This window comes from Sinohyriopsis cumingii, unplaced genomic scaffold, assembly GCF_028554795.1.
Source record: "Sinohyriopsis cumingii isolate HCF-2022 unplaced genomic scaffold, ASM2855479v2 utg002264l, whole genome shotgun sequence".
NCBI classification, from domain to species: Eukaryota; Metazoa; Mollusca; class Bivalvia; order Unionida; family Unionidae; genus Sinohyriopsis; species Sinohyriopsis cumingii.
In genome coordinates, this window is record NW_028316175.1 from 97,594 (window position 1) to 122,866 (window position 25,273).

General features: G+C 37.0%; 1 protein-coding gene across 2 annotated transcripts in view; it reads left to right on the forward strand.

The window, feature by feature from the left end:
- LOC149770826 (uncharacterized) overlaps window positions 1-25,273 on the forward strand; it is a 43,553-nt gene that overhangs the window by 16,183 nt on the left and 2,097 nt on the right. The window contains exons 3-4 of one of the 2 annotated variants that reach the window (XM_089949064.1): window positions 18,397-18,462; window positions 19,988-20,073. In XM_089949064.1, the coding sequence (XP_089805190.1) occupies window positions 18,397-18,462; window positions 19,988-20,073 (152 nt within the window). The remainder of the gene's footprint in view (window positions 1-18,396; window positions 18,463-19,987; window positions 20,074-25,273) is intronic. The other variant, XM_089949066.1, reaches the window with a different exon arrangement.

The following is a 25,273-nucleotide window of genomic DNA, read 5'->3' on the forward strand; positions in this document are numbered from 1 at the left end:
GACATTTATGACCAGTTTGTATGGGCAAATCAAGATGACAAAAACGATCCAGACAAAGTTCTGCAACAGATTGAAGCCTACTGTAATCCACGGAGGAATGAAGTTCTTGAAACCCACAGGTTCTGGTGTGTGAAATATGATGACTTTACATCGTTCGAACATTTCCTTACCGAAGTTAGGAGAAGAGCAGAGTCGTGCAATTTCAAAGAAAAAGACAGAATGCTAAGAGATAAAATTGTACTCAGCACAAGTGGTAAGCTCCAAGAATTGTTGTTGAGAGAAGAAAAACTTGAACTTGACAAGTGTCTTCAAACTTGCCGAGCATTTGAACAGTCAAATAGACATGTGCAAGAAATCAGACAAGATAAAGTACGTGATTCAGTGAACAAAGTTGATAACACGAAACCACGATCACAAGCAGGTGTATCTGGTACTGGATTGGTAAGACCGAAACTTAAGTGCGGTTTCTGTGGACTGTTTCATGAACGAAGCAAAGAAAAATGTCCAGCCTGGGGAAAGAGATGTAACAACTGTGGTGTAAAGAACCATTTCAAATCATGCTGCAAGAAAGTGCAAACAGTTGACCAAAATGACAAGCCCGAAGAAGCTACAGAAGAAGAATTCTGGCTTAACTACATTGACAGTTCGATCAATTCAAAGGCAAAAGCCAAAATGATTGTAAATGACTGTGATGTAACATTTCACATTGACACTGGGGCCCAGGTAAATACAATCCAACAGAGATTTGTCCGAAAATCTCAGAGAATACAGAAAGTGTCACATCTCAGAATGTGGAACAAGTCAACAGCGAAATCCTTAGGGGAGGCAACTCTGACAGTGACAAACCCAGTGAACAATGAAACTTATAACGTAACTTTTGTAATTGTGCCAAATGAGCTAGATTGCTTGCTAGGTTTGAAAGCGGTTCAAGAACTGAAACTGGTCACAATTAACACCGATAATTTTATCGGAAGCGTCAAACGCCACCTCGGAGATCTTGGTGAAGTGAACCTCAGACTCACAGATGATGCAAAACCCAGGGCATTGCCAGCTCGCAACATACCGCTGGCAGTGAGAACTGAGGTGAAAGAACAAATTGACCTACTGACAGAACGCGGCATTTTAATACCAGTTACAGAACCAACTGAATGGGTTAGCCAGATGGCAATTACAAAGAAGAGCAATGGATCGTGGAGGATATGTTTAGATCCTCAACCACTGAACAAAGTGTTAGTGAGAGAACGATATAGACTTCCAACTTTTGATGACGTAGTTCCAGGATTACATAATGCCAAAGTATTCACGAAACTCGATGTGCAAGAAGCATATTGGCATATTAGACTTGATGAAAAATCCAGTCTACTTACTACTATGATAACACCGTTTGGAAGATACAGATGGGCTCGACTACCGTTCGGACTGAATGTATCCAGTGAAATATTTCAGCGGAAACTGAATGAAGCTCTTAGCGACCTTGAAGGCATATTTACAATTGCGGATGATATTATCATCGTTGGTTGTGGTGATAATGAAATAGCAGCTCAGAAAGACAATGATGAAAAGCTGGCAAAGCTTTACAAACGCTGTGAAGAGAGGCACATTGTTTTGAATGAAGGAAAGAAGGATATGGGCCCTGAAATCACTTTCCATGGACACAGAATCATGCCACAAGGTATCAAGCCAGATAACGATAAAATCAAAGCTGTTCTTGAAATGAATGCTCCGACGGACGTTACTGAAATCAAACGATTTTGTGGATTGGTACAGTATATGGCTAAATTTGTGCCAAATCTGTCTGAGACTCTTGAACCATTGAGAAACCTGACTAGAAAGAACACACCGTGGAAATGGACAAAACAATGCACGGAAGCTTTTGAAAGAGTGAAACAACTGTTAAAGCAAACAGATGTGTTAGCAATCTACGATCCAAATAAGGACTTGGTACTACAAGTTGATAGTAGTAAAGATGGCCTAGGAGCTGCTCTGCTGCAAGATGGACACCCACTTGAGTTTGCATCAAGATCTTTGAAACCAGCTGAAAGGAACTGGGCACAAATAGAAAAAGAAGCGCTTGCAGTATTGTATGGGCTAGAGAGGTTCAATCAGTACACATATGGTCGCCCAGTGATTGTTGAAAACGACCATAAACCTCTGGAAGCCATCCTGAAGAAACCACTCAGTCAAGCACCAAAGCGGCTACAAGACATTCTAATGAAGATGTTTAGATACAATGTTACGTTTCGGTACGTCAAAGGATCTGAATTAATCATTGCGGACACACTAAGTCGTGCTTATAGTTTGTCAGATGACACTGAACTGACTAGGCTGAAAGTATGTGAGGTCGAAATGTTTGATAAAATTCCGGATGCGCGAATTACAGAAATCAGGAGAGAAACTGCCAAAGACACAACTTGTCAGTTGTTGATTGACCGTATTATAGAAGGATGGCCCAAAAACAAAAATGACCTAAAGCCTGAAGTGAGACCTTATTTCTCTATCAGAGACACACTGAGCTTTTATGACGGTATAATACTGAAAGGGGAAGCTGTTTTAATTCCAAAAGCTTGGAGAGGACAAATTAAAGAACGTTTACATAGTGCCCACCTTGGCTTTGACAGTATGGTTAGGAGAGCACGAGGAACCGTTTTCTGGCTGGGAATGAATCAAGAAATAAGACAATTAGCAGACAATTGTGAACACTGCTTGGAGAGAAAGCCAAAACTCCAGAAAGAGCCCCTGCGGCAACATGATGACGGCAACTACCCATGGGAGAAAATTGGGTTAGACTTGTTTGAAATACAGGGTAGAAACTATTTGCTGGCGATTGATTATTACTCAAATTTTATAGACGTTGATTTACTCACCACAACATCATCAAGTCAAGTCATTATCAAACTCAAGAAGCAGTTTGCGCAATTTGGAATACCTAGAATAATCATCAGCGATGGCGGACCACAATTTACGTCTGACGAATTCAGTCAGTTCACGAAACGGTGGGGCATTCAACATCACGTGACTTCTCCTCATCACCCAAAGTCAAATGGCAAAGCCAAAGCCGGTGTGAAGATTATAAAAGGCATGATGGTTAAATGCCTGAACTCTAGGACTGATCAGTACGAAGCACTGCTAGAACTAAGGAATACTCCAAGACAGGACACTGGTCTAAGTCCGGCCCAAATGATGTTTGGGAGAGAAACAAGATCAATGCTACCTTTGGTTCAAAAGAAGTCGCCCAGAAACAAGAAGCGAGATGCTAGGAAGGACTGTATCAAGAAAAGTTATGACCGCAGTGCTAGAATTAAACTAAAACTTGAAAACAGTCAGCCTGTATATTTCCGACACAAACCAGATAAACCCTGGAGAAAAGGTGTTATTACAGAATCAAACAACCGAAACTGTATTGTAACTTCAACGGATGGTGTTCAATACAAGAGAAATAGTGAACACATAAGACCGACATCAATCCCAGTACAAATCCGCGATAAATCACCGGAAAGAACAACTGTACAGGAGCAAACGGCTGACACGCATGTAAAGGAACCTGATCAGAGGTGTCCCGTACCAGAGTCGACATGCCTGGAATCAGTGACTACACCAGTTATAAGACCCAGGCGCGAAGTGAAGACGCCAACCTATCTCAAAGACTATGTGAGGTTTTGAGTCAGTTTTATGCAGTTGTGAGGGACATAATAATCCCCTGTAGTGATCTAGAAATGTTTTCAAGTGTTACAGTTATTGTTAGCTAAATTAGTTGAATTTATTTGCATTGCATTTTGATGACTGCATAGTATAAAATCCTGTCTTCTTTAAATCATTTTCAGTTAAAGTCTAGTCAATAATTTTTATCTAAGTCAAAAAATCCAAAGCCAGTACTTTTTGTAACTGTAAATTTTATAACCTGTTAACTTGTTCATAAATTGATGTTTTGTTTAGATCTCAATTAGTTTCGTTAGAGAAAAAGGGATGTTGATATGATCTAAGAAAGACAACTGTTACTCTCTATTCTGTAGTGGTCTTGAAGGAGTTACCTTCGTGTGTGTTGATTAAACACGTGACTTGTGTTTTCGTCTACGAGCTATTCTTTTGAAGATATCACCACTTATGATGATACAAGCATGCTATCAACATGGTGGCAGCGGTGAACGCATATCCTGATAACGTCTGCAACGTTGATTTTCGCTGGATAAACGCACAGAGTTGAAGAAACTCCGAAAATTTGACCAAGCCAGGTCGCGAAAATAGATCACATTTAATTGAACATTCGTCCCGATTTGATTCGTTCGACATGGCGGACTCGTTAAAGCCACCTGGGACTTTAGATATTACTGAAGGAAACATAAGTGAAAACTTCAAGAGATGGAAGCGACAGATAGAAATATATTTGACCGCTAGTGGTTCCCAAAACAAAGACAAGACAGTTCGAACCAGCATCATTTTACACTGTGCAGGACCGAAGGTAATTGACATTTATGACCAGTTTGTATGGGCAAATCAAGATGACAAAAACGATCCAGACAAAGTTCTGCAACAGATTGAAGCCTACTGTAATCCACGGAGGAATGAAGTTCTTGAAACCCACAGGTTCTGGTGTGTGAAATATGATGACTTTACATCGTTCGAACATTTCCTTACCGAAGTTAGGAGAAGAGCAGAGTCGTGCAATTTCAAAGAAAAAGACAGAATGATAAGAGATAAAATTGTACTCAGCACAAGTGGTAAGCTCCAAGAATTGTTGTTGAGAGAAGAAAAACTTGAACTTGACAAGTGTCTTCAAACTTGCCGAGCATTTGAACAGTCAAATAGACATGTGCAAGAAATCAGACAAGATAAAGTACGTGATTCAGTGAACAAAGTTGATAACACGAAACCACGATCACAAGCAGGTGTATCTGGTACTGGATTGGTAAGACCGAAACTTAAGTGCGGTTTCTGTGGACTGTTTCATGAACGAAGCAAAGAAAAATGTCCAGCCTGGGGAAAGAGATGTAACAACTGTGGTGTAAAGAACCATTTCAAATCATGCTGCAAGAAAGTGCAAACAGTTGACCAAAATGACAAGCCCGAAGAAGCTACAGAAGAAGAATTCTGGCTTAACTACATTGACAGTTCGATCAATTCAAAGGCAAAAGCCAAAATGATTGTAAATGACTGTGATGTAACATTTCACATTGACACTGGGGCCCAGGTAAATACAATCCAACAGAGATTTGTCCGAAAATCTCAGAGAATACAGAAAGTGTCACATCTCAGAATGTGGAACAAGTCAACAGCGAAATCCTTAGGGGAGGCAACTCTGACAGTGACAAACCCAGTGAACAATGAAACTTATAACGTAACTTTTGTAATTGTGCCAAATGAGCTAGATTGCTTGCTAGGTTTGAAAGCGGTTCAAGAACTGAAACTGGTCACAATTAACACCGATAATTTTATCGGAAGCGTCAAACGCCACCTCGGAGATCTTGGTGAAGTGAACCTCAGACTCACAGATGATGCAAAACCCAGGGCATTGCCAGCTCGCAACATACCGCTGGCAGTGAGAACTGAGGTGAAAGAACAAATTGACCTACTGACAGAACGCGGCATTTTAATACCAGTTACAGAACCAACTGAATGGGTTAGCCAGATGGCAATTACAAAGAAGAGCAATGGATCGTGGAGGATATGTTTAGATCCTCAACCACTGAACAAAGTGTTAGTGAGAGAACGATATAGACTTCCAACTTTTGATGACGTAGTTCCAGGATTACATAATGCCAAAGTATTCACGAAACTCGATGTGCAAGAAGCATATTGGCATATTAGACTTGATGAAAAATCCAGTCTACTTACTACTATGATAACACCGTTTGGAAGATACAGATGGGCTCGACTACCGTTCGGACTGAATGTATCCAGTGAAATATTTCAGCGGAAACTGAATGAAGCTCTTAGCGACCTTGAAGGCATATTTACAATTGCGGATGATATTATCATCGTTGGTTGTGGTGATAATGAAATAGCAGCTCAGAAAGACAATGATGAAAAGCTGGCAAAGCTTTACAAACGCTGTGAAGAGAGGCACATTGTTTTGAATGAAGGAAAGAAGGATATGGGCCCTGAAATCACTTTCCATGGACACAGAATCATGCCACAAGGTATCAAGCCAGATAACGATAAAATCAAAGCTGTTCTTGAAATGAATGCTCCGACGGACGTTACTGAAATCAAACGATTTTGTGGATTGGTACAGTATATGGCTAAATTTGTGCCAAATCTGTCTGAGACTCTTGAACCATTGAGAAACCTGACTAGAAAGAACACACCGTGGAAATGGACAAAACAATGCACGGAAGCTTTTGAAAGAGTGAAACAACTGTTAAAGCAAACAGATGTGTTAGCAATCTACGATCCAAATAAGGACTTGGTACTACAAGTTGATAGTAGTAAAGATGGCCTAGGAGCTGCTCTGCTGCAAGATGGACACCCACTTGAGTTTGCATCAAGATCTTTGAAACCAGCTGAAAGGAACTGGGCACAAATAGAAAAAGAAGCGCTTGCAGTATTGTATGGGCTAGAGAGGTTCAATCAGTACACATATGGTCGCCCAGTGATTGTTGAAAACGACCATAAACCTCTGGAAGCCATCCTGAAGAAACCACTCAGTCAAGCACCAAAGCGGCTACAAGACATTCTAATGAAGATGTTTAGATACAATGTTACGTTTCGGTACGTCAAAGGATCTGAATTAATCATTGCGGACACACTAAGTCGTGCTTATAGTTTGTCAGATGACACTGAACTGACTAGGCTGAAAGTATGTGAGGTCGAAATGTTTGATAAAATTCCGGATGCGCGAATTACAGAAATCAGGAGAGAAACTGCCAAAGACACAACTTGTCAGTTGTTGATTGACCGTATTATAGAAGGATGGCCCAAAAACAAAAATGACCTAAAGCCTGAAGTGAGACCTTATTTCTCTATCAGAGACACACTGAGCTTTTATGACGGTATAATACTGAAAGGGGAAGCTGTTTTAATTCCAAAAGCTTGGAGAGGACAAATTAAAGAACGTTTACATAGTGCCCACCTTGGCTTTGACAGTATGGTTAGGAGAGCACGAGGAACCGTTTTCTGGCTGGGAATGAATCAAGAAATAAGACAATTAGCAGACAATTGTGAACACTGCTTGGAGAGAAAGCCAAAACTCCAGAAAGAGCCCCTGCGGCAACATGATGACGGCAACTACCCATGGGAGAAAATTGGGTTAGACTTGTTTGAAATACAGGGTAGAAACTATTTGCTGGCGATTGATTATTACTCAAATTTTATAGACGTTGATTTACTCACCACAACATCATCAAGTCAAGTCATTATCAAACTCAAGAAGCAGTTTGCGCAATTTGGAATACCTAGAATAATCATCAGCGATGGCGGACCACAATTTACGTCTGACGAATTCAGTCAGTTCACGAAACGGTGGGGCATTCAACATCACGTGACTTCTCCTCATCACCCAAAGTCAAATGGCAAAGCCAAAGCCGGTGTGAAGATTATAAAAGGCATGATGGTTAAATGCCTGAACTCTAGGACTGATCAGTACGAAGCACTGCTAGAACTAAGGAATACTCCAAGACAGGACACTGGTCTAAGTCCGGCCCAAATGATGTTTGGGAGAGAAACAAGATCAATGCTACCTTTGGTTCAAAAGAAGTCGCCCAGAAACAAGAAGCGAGATGCTAGGAAGGACTGTATCAAGAAAAGTTATGACCGCAGTGCTAGAATTAAACTAAAACTTGAAAACAGTCAGCCTGTATATTTCCGACACAAACCAGATAAACCCTGGAGAAAAGGTGTTATTACAGAATCAAACAACCGAAACTGTATTGTAACTTCAACGGATGGTGTTCAATACAAGAGAAATAGTGAACACATAAGACCGACATCAATCCCAGTACAAATCCGCGATAAATCACCGGAAAGAACAACTGTACAGGAGCAAACGGCTGACACGCATGTAAAGGAACCTGATCAGAGGTGTCCCGTACCAGAGTCGACATGCCTGGAATCAGTGACTACACCAGTTATAAGACCCAGGCGCGAAGTGAAGACGCCAACCTATCTCAAAGACTATGTGAGGTTTTGAGTCAGTTTTATGCAGTTGTGAGGGACATAATAATCCCCTGTAGTGATCTAGAAATGTTTTCAAGTGTTACAGTTATTGTTAGCTAAATTAGTTGAATTTATTTGCATTGCATTTTGATGACTGCATAGTATAAAATCCTGTCTTCTTTAAATCATTTTCAGTTAAAGTCTAGTCAATAATTTTTATCTAAGTCAAAAAATCCAAAGCCAGTACTTTTTGTAACTGTAAATTTTATAACCTGTTAACTTGTTCATAAATTGATGTTTTGTTTAGATCTCAATTAGTTTCGTTAGAGAAAAAGGGATGTTGATATGATCTAAGAAAGACAACTGTTACTCTCTATTCTGTAGTGGTCTTGAAGGAGTTACCTTCGTGTGTGTTGATTAAACACGTGACTTGTGTTTTCGTCTACGAGCTATTCTTTTGAAGATATCACCACTTATGATGATACAAGCATGCTATCAACAAAGGAGTGCAATGAAACTTTACACACACATTCAGCCCATGGTCTAGCTGCTCATACATGGAAATGGTGTTACTTTACTAGGGCATCCAATATGACTGCCACAGTGGCTATCTTAAAAATCTTGCTACTCCTGAATGGATGGTTATATCAACATTGGGATGTTACTAAAAGACTTGCTCTGATGTCTAGTTGGTTCTAAATGGGAAATTGTGCCAATATGGCCACTACATTTGCCATCTTGAAAATTTACTATTGCTCTTCCTACACGGTCATAACAACATGGGGTTTTCACTAAAGGCTTCTTGTGGTATATAGGTGGTGCTGTGTCAAAATGGTGCAAATCTAACATCCATTATGGCCACCACAGTGGCCATCTTGAAAATCTTATTATTACTCCAACTGAACAGAAAGTCATTAATGTGGGGCTGTCTCCAAAAGTCTTCTTATGACATACAGTTAGCCTTAAAATGAAAATAATGCCAGTCTTTAATTTAATATGGTCACCACCCAGCAGCCATCTAGAAAAATCTTGTTATACCAACTAATCCTGAATGAATAGTCGTATCAGCATGAAGTTTTCATTGAAGGACTTCTTTTATGTCTGGTTGATCATTATGAAAATGGTGCTGATCTGACAACCAGTATGGCCTCCAGAGCTGCCATCTTCAGAATGGTGTTATCACTACTTTTCCAGACTGGAAAGTCATTTTGACATGGGGATTTTACCAAAACATTTTCTGTAATGTTTGGTTGATCCTAGATGGAAATGGTGTTGATATGAGGTCCAGTATGGCTACCACTGTGGCCACTGTGAAAATCTTGTTATCACTACTTACCATTTAGCATGACTTGAAATCCTTCCTGGGGCCGTGGGTGGTCGAGTGGACTAAAGTGCTTGCCTTTATCAGTCACTGACATCTCACCTTTGTGTGGGTTTAAGTCTCAGGCACGGACAGTGGGGTCATGTGAGAAAGCTGCCAGTAACTTCCCAAGGGCCTGTGGTTCTTATGGGAGTTTTCTCGGGTTATTCCTTCACTAGTTATAATGGCTGCCGTGTATAGCCTATCTTACACTGAGAAATGGCATTAACCCCACCCCAACAAATAATAAGCAACAGCAAGTCTTTCCTGGCAGTATTTTTTGTTTACCATTTTGTTTTAAAAAATAGTATATTGGGACTTCCGTGTATTTTTTAAGTTACATGATTTATTTTGTTTGTTGGAGAAATAACATCAATGGAATATTAATCACCTCAGCTGGTATTTTTGGTGTCATGTGTCCATGTGCTTCCATTGTTGAACAGTTGTTCAATGCATGTTCTTTTAATGGCAACCTTGTTTGCTTTCTTTGGTGCCAAGCACAAGGCTGTAGATAAGCCTGATTCTTCTGAGACTGGCTGACAAAAAATAGGTAATGAATCAAATTATGAATGAAAGAAACAGAGATTAGTGCATGACTCATGGAATCTGACATTTCCATTTGCTCAAAATAAATTTCCATTGTTTAATGATTAAATAAAAGAGGGAATATACTGTAATTAATCCAGATATTTTGACACTGGACACCATACTGTAATACATTTTTTAATGATAGTAAAGAATTGTCCAGACACCAACCATGAGTTTTTTTTTTATAAAGAAAGCTGATGACAAACAAAATATTCACAATTTGAATTATACAAGTAGTAATGGACGGCATGCAGGATAAAATGTCACAATTTGAATTATACAAGTAGTAATGGATGGCATGCAGGACAAAAAGTCTCAATTTGAATTATTTAAGTAGTAGTAATGGACGGCATGCAGGACAAAAATTCACAATTTGAATTATTTAAGTAGTAATGGATGGCATGCAGGACAAAAATTCACAATTTGAATTATTTAAGTAGTAATGGACAGCATGCAGGAAAAAAATTCACAATTTGAATTATTTAAGTAGTAATGGATGGCATGCAGGACAAAAATTCACAATTTGAATTATTTAAGTAGTAATGGGTGGCATGCAGGACAAATATTCACAATTTGAATTATACACGTAGCAATGGACGGCAAGCAGGATAAAATGTCACAATTTGAATTATACAAGTAGTAATGAACGGCATGCAGGACAAAAAGTCACAATTTGAATTATTTAAATAGTAATATACGGCATGCAGGATAAAATGTCACAATTTGAATTATACAAGTAGTAATGACGGCATGCAGGATAAAATGTCACAATTTGAATTATTTAAATAGTAATGGACGGCATGCAGGACAAAAAGTCGCAATTTGAATTATTTAAGTAGTAATGGATGGCATGCAGGACAAAAAGTCACAATTTGAATTATTTAAGTAGTAATGGATGGCATACAGGATAAAAAGTCAAAATTTGAATTATTTAAGTAGTAATGGACGGCATGCAGGATAAAATATTACAATTTGAATTATTTTAGTAATGGACGGCATGCAGGACAAAAAGTCACAATTTGAATTATTTAAGTAGTAATGGACGGCATGCAGGATATAATGTCACAATTTGAATTATTTTAGTAATGGACGACATGCAGGATCAAATGTCACAATTTGAATTATTTAAGTAGTAATGGACGGCATGCAGAACAAAGAGTCACAATTTGAATTATTTAAGTAGTAATGGATGGCATGCAGGACATAATGTCACAATTTGAATTATTTAAGTAGTAATGGATGGCATGCAGGATAAAAAGTCACAATTTGAATTATTTAAGTAGTAATGGATGGCATGCAGGACATAATGTCACAATTTGAATTATTTAAGTAGTAATGGATGGCATGCAGGATAAAAAGTCACAATTTGAATTATTTAAGTAGTAATGGACGGCATGCAGGACAAAAAGTCACAATTTGAATTATTTAAGTAGTAATGGACGGCATGCAGGATATAATGTCACAATTTGAATTATTTAAGTAGTAATGGACGGCATGCAGGATAAAAAGTCACAATTTGAATTATTTAAGTAGTAATGGATGGCATGCAGGACAAAAATTCACAATTTTAATTATTTAAGTAGTAATGGACGGCATGCAGAATAAAATGTCACAATTTGAATTATACAAGTAGTAATGGATGGCATGCAGGACAAAAAGTCTCAATTTGAATTATTTAAGTAGTAGTAATGGACGGCATGCAGGATAACAATTCACAGTTTGAATTATTTAAGTAGTAATGGATGGCATGCAGGACAAAAAGTCTCAATTCGAATTATTTAAGTAGTAATGGACGGCATGCAGGATAAAAATTCACAGTTTGAATTATTTAAGTAGTAGTAATGGACAGCATGCATTATAAAATGTCACAATTTGAATTATTCAAGTAGTAATGGACGGCATGCAGAATAAAGTGTCAGAATTTGAATTATACAAGTTGTAATGGATGGCATGCAGGACAAAATGTCTCAATTTGAATTATTTAAGTAGTAGTAATGGACGGCATGCAGGATAAAATGTCACAATTTGAATTATACAAGTTGTAATGGATGGCATGCAGGACAAAAATTCACAATTTGAATTATCAATAAATTACTTTAAAAAATGTGTTGATATGATATTATTCTTAATTATTATTGATAACACTGAATTGCTGGTTTCACAGGAAAAGGGTCATTGTTTAGCAACTGAAGTCTTAATGGCAAATTGTAAAAGAAGCATATAGCATTGAAATCATTACAGTTTATTTAGGTCTTACTCTTAGACAGGACAGGATAGGGATATACAGGAAAATATTTGGCTTCATTCTCTAATTATTTTTAAAAAAGAAAGAATTTTATGTTTTTTGTGCCAAATGGCTTTACTTTATTTTCTGTGGCTTTAATACAGACCTATGAAGAAAAAAAATCGAAGAGTTTTGTGAATGAAATCATTCCAAAATTGAAGTCATCACAAGTAACAAGAGTGGGTCTAAACTGTTTCAAAGGATACCTGTATACTAAATATGCATTCTGGAAGATCATGCAATGGTGGAAGTGCACACTTAGTTCCTGCACAGGATATAGTTTGTTCACGGACTTGGAGTACTAAAATTCAATTCCAGGCCAACCCTATAATCGTGCCCAACAACTGCGAAATTATCAAAAACATGCAACATGAGAGAGCATACTTTGGCAAGTCATGATGCAAAGCATTTGGCACAGTGTGTATCAGCTTGTTCCAGTGATGTTAAGGCCATGCTGCTGGTTGAAGAAAATTGCAGTTAGACCACAGATATCTACACAAGGAACACTTCCATGTCTATCACTGGTGTATCTGTCACTGTGGCATATCTGTCACTGTGGCATATCTGTCACTGTGGCATTTCTATCACTGTGGCATATCTGTCACTGTGGCATTTCTATCACTGTGGCATATCTATCACTGGTATATATGTCACTGTGGCATATCTATCACTGTGGCATTTCTATCACTGTAGAGTATGAAAGACAGTGGTCCAGATGTGTTTAGTAGAGTATGAAAGTGGTCCAAATGTGTTTAGTAGAGTATGAAAGACAGTGGTCAAATGTGTTTAGTAGAGTACGGAAGACAGCCTATGATGTTGAGCTGCAACTGAAACCATCTTCATGGATGCTACCTCTGACAAAACTGACCACTCGTTATTAGATTTACATATTCTCACAGGATCAAGTACCAGGATGATTTGAGATTTCAGGTAACAGCCTGGTCTTTGAACATAATGTCTCTATTTGAGACACAGTCAAGTCAGTTCCCTGGTATATCAGTCTACTTTCATCAGCTTAAATGAGATGGAGAACTGAATCTCGTTGGATAACTCCCCATACAATAGCCAGGTGTAAAATCCCTGGTATGTCGTTGGATAACCCCCATACAATAGCCAGGTGTAAAATCTCTGGTATGTCGTTGGATAACTCCCCATACAATAGCCAGGTGTAAAATCCCTGGTATGTCGTTGGATAACTCCCCATACAATAGCCAGGTGTAAAAATGCATTATCTTAAGTAGAAGAAATATTTTAATAAATTGGGTCTTCGAAAATAATTACCCATCACATTACACTCAATCCATCCCATCTGTCCCCACAAATACAAGTATCCTGTTACATTTTTCTGTCAATCTTTTTAAAATAATATTCAGTTGTTAAGGGACCTGCATAGTTGTGATATGTGTCGTTAAGTTTTAAAAACATTATTTTCCAGCCTTTGTCTCTTGCGGGAATTTTTATTTGCAATCTTTTCTTAATGGTGGCTTCATCATGTCATTATGCTTCTATGAAAATCTTTTAAATCTTGGGTATGCAAATAATCTAATGGGTCTATAATTAGATTATTAGTTTACAGTAACTGCAGTATTATAAATTAAAACATTTTGTAATTTTACATATACCGCTCCGGTGACTTAGTGGTTAGAGCGTCCGCCTCGGATGCGGGAGGTCGTGGGTTCGATCCCCGGCCCAGTCATACCAGAGACTTACAAAAATGGTACTAACAGCTGCCTCGCTTGGCGTTCAGCATTAAGAGGTTAGTGTTAGGACTGGTCGGCCTGGTGTCAGGATAATGTGACTGGGTAGGACATCATGCTACATGTCTGCAGCATGATGCCCCAGTGCTAGACATCACTATAAACTGCCACATTGCAGGCATCGTAGCGATATGACTGAAAAATTTTTAAAGCTACGTTAAAAATCAAAATCACAAATCACAAATTTTACGTATACTGGAAAAACATAATATTATTATATATAGACTTACTGAAAAGTCTTTAAATGTATATTACTGTCCAAAAGACACACACACACACACACACACACACACACACACAGATATATATATATATATTGTTGTGTAGTTTAACGCCATTTTTCAGCACATGATAGGCTATGCATGGTGGCCAGTATTAATGGTGGAGGAAAAACCCGGGAAGAACCACCGACCCTCGAGAAGCTACTGGCAAGCTTTCTCACATAACCACATTGGCCGAATCCTAGACTCAAACCCATGCAGACAGAGGTGAGATGGCAGTCATCCGTAACAAAGAGCGCTTTCGGCCACTCTGGGCCCCATATATATATTGGTTAGGTTATACCCAAGAATGGCTGGGTTTGCAAATTTAATTTTTGAGTGTGACCCATTCTATTAATTTATGTTGTTGTTGTTGTTGTGGGGTTTAACACCATTTTTCAGCACAATAGGCTATACATGGCGGCCAGTATTAATGGTGGAGGAAGAACCCGGAAAACCCCGGAAAGAACCACCGACCCACGAGAAGCTACTGGCAAGCTTTCTCACATGCCCACATTGGCTGAATCTTAGACTCGAACCACCGCAGACAGAGGTGAGATGGCAGTGATCCGTAACAAAGAGCGCTTTAGACCACTCGGCCACTCGGGGCCCCCTATTAATTTATGTAAACAATAATAATTCTAGACTGGCTCACTTGGCTGACTACCTGTGGTGTTCAAATAAGGTACTTGTTTGAACAATTTTGCTGTATTTATTATCCATAATGACATCATAGATTATTTTTAGCAGTCCACCCAACAATATCCAAATGAGCCAAAATGGGCTTCATTTTCCCAGGTCATGGGTCATCAATTGATGTCAAATATGGATTGAGGATCCATGTCAAATATGGATTGAGGATCCATGTCAAATATGGATTGAGGATCCTTGCCTTGTGAAGATGAATGGGCCCAAGTACCATAAAAGCTATTCTGGCATTGAACCTGCATCACATGGGTCATTATGGCAAACTGACCATTAATAAATAGTGCTTACAGAACATGCCTATGAACACAGTTTTAAAATATTCACTTTCCCTGATACATTATCACATTGAAATACCAGTACCAGTGGTTCACATTTAAAAGTGTGGCTTGACACTTGATTCTAGTCAAATTATCTGATAGAATAATATGAATGTAATGTGTTTTTAAATAGAAATATAATTTAATGTTAATCAAAAGTTGTTGATTACATAGCGCAAGCAATTGTAATTTATTACATTTGAAATAACTACACTAATCAGCTCTTTGTGGGGTGGGTGGGTGTGAAATCCCTTTGTTTGCCAGACATGTAGATCAAAATATTTTGACTGATTTTTACTCCAATCGGACATTGGTAACAGCAATTATCAAATAACACTACATGTATATCCACTTGTCTTTGATTTGACTTTCCATTAACTTCCCAGTAAACACCTTAAGGAAATAAAATACCCTGATAACATGGTCTAGTTTGCAAATTTTTGGGGTGGGGTGGGGTGGGACAATGAATAAGGATGTTGCTAAGTTTAGATTAAAAGCTGACTAGGTCTGATTTACCCATTCATCAGACTATAGAGGTCTGACTTGGCTTGTTTTCCCAGCTCTGGGCAAACTCTCTATAGCCAGATAAACAAAGGTGTGAGAGATTATCTCCTGATTGTATAAAATCACAGTAAACGAACAATTGCCCAAGGATTTATACATTACATATTATATCCATCCCACACACCCAGTGGTTTTTGACCTGGTATGTAATCATGTGATACCTTGAGAACAAAATGTACGAAACCTACACATAGAGTAAGGAAGATAAGAAAGAATAATAACTTAGTTTTGTTGTCATTCTCCAAGATTTGTTAGAGGTTTAAGGAAACAAAAGTCCATCATCTAACTTGAAATTAGGTGTTTTATATATTTGAGGTAGTAAGTCAGCTTTTGTAGCCAGCAAATAATTGTTATTTTTAGAATAAAATGCTTTGTCGCGTGAATTTATATAATTTCTTAAGGTAAAAATTATTGTTATAAATAATTAGCTTGAGTGGAAACCATTTAATCTTGGAAGGATAATACTAACACTAAAACAGCAGCAAATATTCACCTGAAAATGATATTCTGTGGGGCCAATCAGTATTTTATTTTCAATCAGAACTTGTTTTATTTCTTTTGAATGATTTAAATTAAATTCACAAATATACAGTTGCCATAGTCATTTTCAGGAGGAAAAAAAGTCTGCCAAGAGACTTGAGATTTTCATTACCTCTAAACCACATATCTTTAATAACTTTACATCTATCATTCTTTTTGATTCAAGAAAATGGAGAACTTGTTCATGCTAACCACACAGTTCCTAATCAGCAGTTATATTTCATTAAGACGAGTGTCAAAATTCAAGTTAGTATCCATTAAGCATTAAGTTAGTATCCATTAAGCATTAAGTTAATATCCATTAAGGATTAAGTTAATATCCATTAAGTATTAAGTTAATAGCCATTAAGCATTAAGTTAGTATCCATTAAGTTAGTATCCATTAAGTTAGTATCCATTAAGCATTAAGTTAATATCCATTAAGTTAGTATCCATTAAGCATTAAGTTAGTATCCATTAAGCATTAAGAGAATTGTCCAAGGTTTTAGTGTCAAAGCTTAAATTTACTGTCCATAGAGGGAAGTGTAAAATGTTAAAGTTATTATCAATAAAGGGAAGTTTCAAAGGTATAAGTAACAAGGTAAAAGGGAATTGCCAGTTAATACTAATACTATTATTATTATTATTATTATTATTATTATTATTAATAAAAAAAAATAACTTTATTTAGACAAGGTATCTCAGTTACAGAACTAATCTACCTTGAGACCTTCTATCTGTGATGTACAATGTATACAGTATATAACAAAAATAGATGGAAGTGTTAAAGGTACAAGTTATTATCCATGACACATAAAAAGGGAAGTGTCAAAGATAACATTTATTCATAACAAGGAGAAAAGGATTGTGAAGAGAAGTTTCAAAGGTAAAATTTACTATTCATAACAAGTAAAAGGGAAGTGTCAGAGGTAAAAGTTACTATTCATAACAAGGAAAAGGGTAGTGTCAAATGTTGAAAGTTACTATTCATAACAAGTAAAAGGGAAGTGTCAGAGGTATAAGTTACTATTCATAACAAGGAAAAGGGAAGTGTCAAATGTTGAAAGTTACTATTCATAACAAGGAAAGGGAAGTGTCAGAGGTAAAAGTTACTATTCATAACAAGGAAAAGGGAAGTGTCAGATGTTGAAAGTTACTATTCATAACAAGGAAAAGGGAAGTGTCAAATGTTGAAAGTTACTATTCATAACAAGTAAAAGGGAAGTGTCAGAGGTAAAAATTACTATTCATAACAAGGAAAAAGAAATGTGCTAGGTAAATGTTTCATATTAATTTGTCATCCCTGTGCTGAATTTAAGCAGAGCTACCAAGTCAAGTCCAGCTGCAGACTGCACAGACCCATATCTGCCATTGCATAATGCACAGACCCACATCTGCCATTGCATAATGCACAGACCCATATCTGCCATTGCATAATGCACAGACCCATATCTGCTATTGCATAATGCACAGACTCACATCTGCCATTGCATAATGCACAGACCCACATCTGCCATTGCATAATGCACAGACCCATATCTGCCATTACATAATGCACAGACCCACATCTGCCATTGCATAATGCACAGACCCACATCTGCCATTACATAATGCACAGACCCACATCTGCCATTGCATAATGCACAGACCCATATCTGTCATGCATAATGCACAGACCCATATCTGCCATTGCATAATGCACAGACCCACATCTGCCATTGCATAATGTGCAGACCCATATCTGCTGTTGCATAATGCACAAGCAGATTTCTGTCTACGCAGCCTGATAGAAATAGTAAAACAACATACACCCTGATCTGCTGGCACAATGGCAAATCAGGGTCTGTGGTGTTTGCAGTTTGCACTCAACTTATAATTGAGTATATTTGGTACCTAGTATTTAGAACATCTGGAAATTTGTTACATCATGTATTTTCTTTTCTCCTTTCAGACCAAGAAACAGAGAATTCTAGGATTTGTCATTTGCCTTCTTCTGGGAACATTCTGTTTTTCAATGGCAAGTATTTTTACTGAGAATATATTTTTATCCTTTTGAAAGCTTTGAGCCACATGATTTATATCCAGGCCCCAGTTTTCACAAAACATGTCAAACTATATCCAGACCCTTGTGTTCACTTGACATGCCAAAGTATATCCAGGCTACGGTTTTCACAAAATATATAAAACTATATGCAGGCTACAGTTTTCATAAAACATGTCAAACTATACGCAGGCTGTAGTTTTCATAAAACATGTCAAACTATACGTAGGCTGTAGTTTTCACAAAACATGTCAAACTATACGCAGGCCGTAGCTTTCACAAAACATTTCAGACTATATCCAGGATAGAGTTTTCACAAAATGTGTTAAGTAATACCAGGCTACAGTTTTCACAAAACAAGTAAAATTTTCTTTCTCAGATTGAACTTTTCTGATATCTCTTTTTTTTCTTAACTGAGTATTACAAATGCAGGACAGTCAAAATAGCTTGAATTTGTTAGGTAAGTCTTGTTGTTGTATTTTTCTTCAAAGAAAATTTGAGGAATTCTGGAATATTTTGTAAAATAATACAGATTTCAAAGTGTATAGTTTGAAAACTACACAAAACTACATGCAGTTAGATCCAAGTTGGCAGAAAAAACAAGTTTAGTATGGTGTAAGGACACAAGGAGACCATAAAGTTGGGGTGTATTCATATGCCATATCAGAAATGTTCTTTCTCCCAACTCTGGACACACTCATCTGGACAAAACTGCAGTCATGAATATGTTTTTGGATCTTTTCATACCTTGTTATTATGCTGTTAATATACCTTAACCTGTGTAGTGTAAATGGAATTCAAAGAAAAGTGGAATTTATAAAAGTTTGATCAGGTGGATCATAGAATATCAGAGTCATTTAAAATACCTGAATAATTCTACATGTTGACTAGGTGTGTGATATGAATTGAACTCCGGTATTGTTCATCCATACAAGATTAAATGGATATTTCATAAAAGTGTTATTGGGGTCGTTCTAAATACATCATATTTTAAAAAAAAAATGAAATCTAATATTGTCAGAATTTTATAATAAAAGTCATATTTACAGGAAATATTGAAATGTAATGTGATTCACGGGTTTGAATTTTTTATTCACATTTTAAAACAACCAGAACATGACATTATCCTTATTATCAAAATTTTTACATTTAGCCAAATAAAAGAGTGTCTGTCTGTCTGTCTGTCTCATTATTCTGCACCATGACAGGTAGAGCTATAGCAATATTTTTATTCAGATGTTGGTTAATGTGTTTTTTTTAGTTAAGTCATTACATAGCTATGCTGGGGCATATGTGTTTCATGAACACATTTATTGTCAATACTGCTGTTAATTTTGTCACCTATTTTGTTAGTTTACCTCATTGTGGAGTGTATGGAGCATCATAAAATGTTTTGATTTTCTCATTACAGGCCTGCCTTTATATCCCTTTAATCGTTTTGATTTTCTCATTACAGGCCTGCCTTTATATCCCTTTACTCATTTTGATTTTCTCATTACAGGCCTGCCTTTATATCCCTTTACTCGTTCTTAAAGCAAGAAAATTTGCAGCATTGTACACACTAGGAAGTTTATTTGTGATAAGTAGGTAGGTATATTTGTTTGAGTTATTTATCTATACCTTGTCATGAGTATATATAATTGAATTTGATGTATGGAGGATAACATTTTCATTAGTGCTAGCCTTGATTGCAGTTTTGTATTAATTTAGAGATGCATCTTGTAAAACTGATTAAAAAGTTTAGAGACTTGGGTTCTTTTGCATTATATGTACATTAAAAATAAAATGTGGAGATTATATTATAAATTTCTATTGCCTCATTAATGAATATGACCCTCAATATTTGCCTTTGATATGTTTACAAAAATGATGTGTCACTAAAAAGACATTGAAAATATTGAGGTTCTACTTTGATAAAGTGAATACATGGAATACATTGGATACTGATTTTTAGTCCAAGTTATCGACAGTAAGCTGCTTTCTTTGAAATGGGATATGGAGAACCTCACCTACTTTAAATATAATCCCTCCTGTGCTAAGAGATATTTCACCATGCAGAAATTTAGGAACCACGGTAGGTCAGTGGTTTGCATGCTGGACTTGTGACTTAACAGGTACAGGTTTAAACCCTTTCAAGATCAATCATGGTGGACTATTATAGTGTGTCCTTGGGCAAGGCACTGTCAGGGGTCAAGCTAGACTTGAATTTTAGGGAGAATCGACTTTTCCTTTTGGTCAGATCAGGGAGAAGTGGGAACAAAGCAAGACATGCAATATATATATATATCAAAATTTTTTTAATACTGGGTACCAGTCAATTCTAGCGATCAGGTTACCCAGGTACCTGATCAAAGGGAAATTGTATTAAATGTGAACCTGAACTGCTTTGTTGTAGGTTCACACATGCCAACCCCCAAGAGAGGTATAAGCATAATTTATTATTATTATACGTGGCAAAGAACATAATCTGAGCATAAAAAGAGCAATCTATATATTACATGCCATAATTACAGAAAAATTTATATTTTTTTTATTTAACGTACATTTAATTTTGCAACTTACCTGGATCAGCAGTTAAATTTTTTGGCACAAATCGGCTAAATCCATGTGGATTAGTAGTTAATACAGTAAAAACTGTTATGAGCAACCTCTGCTATGAGTAACCACCTGTCATTTCTGACCACAAACGTAATGCACAGATCAATTTTATTATATAAACGCTTTGTCATGAGCAACTGACTACTGAACATGACCAGTGACTATTATGTCTTGACAAAATATGTATTTCGACACTGTTATGAACGACCATAATTGCAAAAATGGGGATAAACTCAACTGGCCTTTATTTAATCCAAATGACCGCTGGTACATTCCAGATAAAAAAGGACTGGCTACCAGTATCAGAAATTTTGTAGGTATGCTTTTAGTGTTTCATTTTTTTAATTTTAAACCAGACTAAAAGTACCTGTAAAGTATTCCAGCACTTTGCCTGATTCCCGACCGTATCCAACTCTATGAATGACCATCCATATTGTGAGAACAGAGACCTTGTAATGCCAATCATTTTGTTGTTGTTGTTGTTGTAGGGTTTAATGCCATTTTTCAGCACACGATAAGCTATACATGGTGGCCAGTATAACTGGTGGAGGAAGAACCTTGGAAAAGCCCCGATAAGAACCACCAACCCACAAGAAGCTACTGGCAGGTTTTCGCATGTACCCACGTTAGCCAAGCCTGAGACTCGAACCCATGCAGACAGGTGAGATGGCATGATCCAGAACGGTGAATGCTTTAGACCACATGGCCACTCGGGACTTTGAGAACAGAGACAGACACCACTAACCTTTTGTAACAACGATCACTTGAATAGTAAAGATTGTTCTGATTGAAAACACGCATGAAAGCACCAAGACAAAGGATACTGGCTACCCGGCTTGTATATAGTGACAGATGGTATAGTCCATAAACCAGGCTAATATACATGTCGTGAATTTGCCATTGTAGTGCCCAAATTAACATAGTGGTCGCATATATTGTTTGTCTTTAAAGTTAATCTGTATTGCATGGGGTTGAATAAGGTCTTTGTCTATTAAACCAGCAAGTGAGAATCATTTGAGGGATTTGACTGATAGTGTGAAAGGCTTGTGATTTTTGAAGTTTTATTTTCCTGCATATATTAGTGGTTATATCCCAGTCACCAAGCTGTTGTCTATTCAAGTAGGTGTGACTCAGTTGCACACTTTGTTTATAGAGTTAATCCCTGTATGTCTTCTTTGAATTAAGCCGTTGACTTTTGTCTCTGAATAAATTATTGTTTCTGGATGAGATAACTGTTTCATTTTATTTCATTCATTGTTAGATATGCAATGCACATGTATAAATTTATCATATTTTCCCAAAGCCTGGTCAAAACAGTCATTACAGTGGATATTACAACTAAGCACTAATAATGTAGGCACCTAGTACCTTAATACAAATGGAAGAAACACCGGCTAAAGTGAGACAAATTTTAATGCTGGAAAATGATTATTGTAACTGAAAGAAGTGGAAAAGAGCAGACCACTTGCAAAATAGTGGTTTAAATGTTGGTAAAACAAATTTAGGGTGTAACAAAGGAAAAGGAGCCAATCAGAAACAATTTCCTATGCTAATACATATGATCTTAAAATGTTATTTTGTGTTTAATGATAAAGTATATCTTTATTGCTGTATAATTTTGTTTTCAGACAAATGCATACAATGTTTTAGCAAGACTTATTAATAAAAAATAGAATATTTGGACAGTGATTGTGGTTATGTTTCTTCAAATTGTTCTAAAACTGGACCTTGGAAACTGGTCTTTTTGTTCAAACCTGTTCTGAGAAACCACCTGTCTTGAGAGACCATTGTTTGTGGGCAGAAGGGTCAGTCTTTCAATACAGGTTTTACTGTACAAGAGTATAGACACAAAAGAAATGGATCAATTAACACTCACTTTAATTAGTCAGCATGTCTACAGTAACTTTTGCGAATAGTTGTAAGGTCTACAAATGATGACTGTTGTAGTATGCTAGACCTGCCATGGTTCATCCCTTAACGACAGTCCGGTGCAAAATGTTTTTAAGGTTAACAAAATCCCTGTCCCACATTTTTCAGTTTTATAACATCAACAGTCACATAATTACAGCCTGTTTTTTTTTTAAAGATATCTGGCACCATTTTTTTTCAATTTAGACTGGTCTACTACATATGTAGTATCAAAATGGAATGAATATATGACAAGTGGTTTCACATTCAAGAATCCCGTCTTATTTCTTGGAACTGTTTCAGGTAAAATTAATGCAGAAGTTACCATAGTTACATGTGGTCCATTTTTTTAGATTTTTTTTCTCTCCATGTTTTTAAATAGTACAGGTTTCCCTTATATTTAAATTATTTCAGTGAAAAATTTAATTCTGTATAGTTGTTCATTTCATTCATTTTTTCCTAACATGGTATAAGAAGTACATGTTACGGTAATCAGGTTTTATAGTTGCCCTTGCTGTGAAAAAAATATCTGTTGGATTTCCTGCTAATAAAAAATAGAGTCCAGTAAATAAACATGTGAACAGTGGCCCTGACTTGAACAGATAATACTCGCTCCAGGGCCACAAACTTAAGCAAAAGTGGCATTAGCTAAACTGGACATTTATGTGTACTTTCTTTTATTTGAATTGTAGTACGTATTTAAATTTTATTTTGTCAAATATTTCTTAATCAGTACTTACTGTCGTTGTCAGCAAAAGGTACTGACCTAGTCAATGTCATCAGGATCTCAAAACCAGTGAGTGTAATATATTCATCAGTCGGTGCACTTGCTCAGTCAGACATAACGACAAACTGAACTTTAGTCAAAGGAGGTAATGCAGTCAGTAATTTTAGACTTGTTACCGCTTCATTAATTTTGATGGTAAATTTCACTGATTCATTGGGAGTCAGTTTTACTGGAGAAATGGATTTTTAATTGACACAGTGTTCAATAAAAAGCATAAAAAATTTGCAATTTGAAGATTTTTTTTTCATTTGACATTTAAGTTAAGCTTGCAAAACGTACAAGGGGTGGCTCATATGTTGGCTGCAAGCTGTCTATGAGGTGTTGGAACTTTGTGATTGAGATTATGTATGTGTATTTGAGTAGATGTATACATGTATATATTTAGGTACATGCATTTATGTATATCTGTGTGTTAATCAGGTAATAATGGATTTCATAGCTGCTTTTATTAACACTTTAAAAAACATATTTCTGTTCAGATTTTGATAAAATTTGGTTTGTAAGTTTGTTATATTGTCAAAATTTCATTCATTTGTGAGCAACATCATGCTAATGAGGTGTTCTTGCTTCTGATTGGCCAAGCTTGTGAATACTCTAGAACCCATATTTCTGATCATAGTTGGTGTGTAATCTTGTAGCCACAGGATCTTAGGTAAATTTAGTTATGAGAAATATCCATGCATACTAATGAGGTGATCTGGCATCTGATTGGCACAGTCTTTAAATACTATTTCTGATCAGAGTTGATGTGTAATCTTGTATCCACAGGATCTTAGATAATTTTAGTTATGAGAAATATCCATGCATACTAATGAGGTGATCTGGCATCTGATTGGCACAGTCTTTAAACACTATAAACCATATTTCTGATCATATTTTTATCAACTTGGTGGGGCCCCGAGTGGCCGAGTGGTCTAAAGCGCTTGCCGTTACGGATCACTGCCATCTCACCTCTGTCTGCGTGAGTTCGAGTCCAGCCTCGGCTAACGTTGGTACGTGAGAAAGCCTGCCAGTAGCTTCTCGTGGGTCGGTGGTTCTTCCCTGGGTTTTCCAGGGTTCTTCCTCCACCAATTATACTGGCCGCCATGTATAGCCTATCTTGTGCTGAAAATGGCATTAAACCCTACAACAACAACAACAACAACAACACCATCAACTTGGTATGTAAGATCTTAGATGCAATCTGATCTGATTGTGGGAATTTAACTTGCAACAATTACAAGGTCAAAACCTTAACCACTTTGCCACTAAGTTCCATTGTCTGGGATCTCAAAGATTTCCAAGCTATGACTCCTGGGGCAGAGTCACAGGGGGGTAAAGGCAGACCCAGGAAGCCATGCTGACTACAGATTAACTGCCTTGATAATGCAAAATTAATATATGTTTTTAATGGTTGGGCTACTGACACTTTGAATTATGAACCATGGCCTAGTATTCAGTGGCAGGAAGTGATTCAGGAGATAATGATAGTTTTATAAATGCATTGTCCCTTTT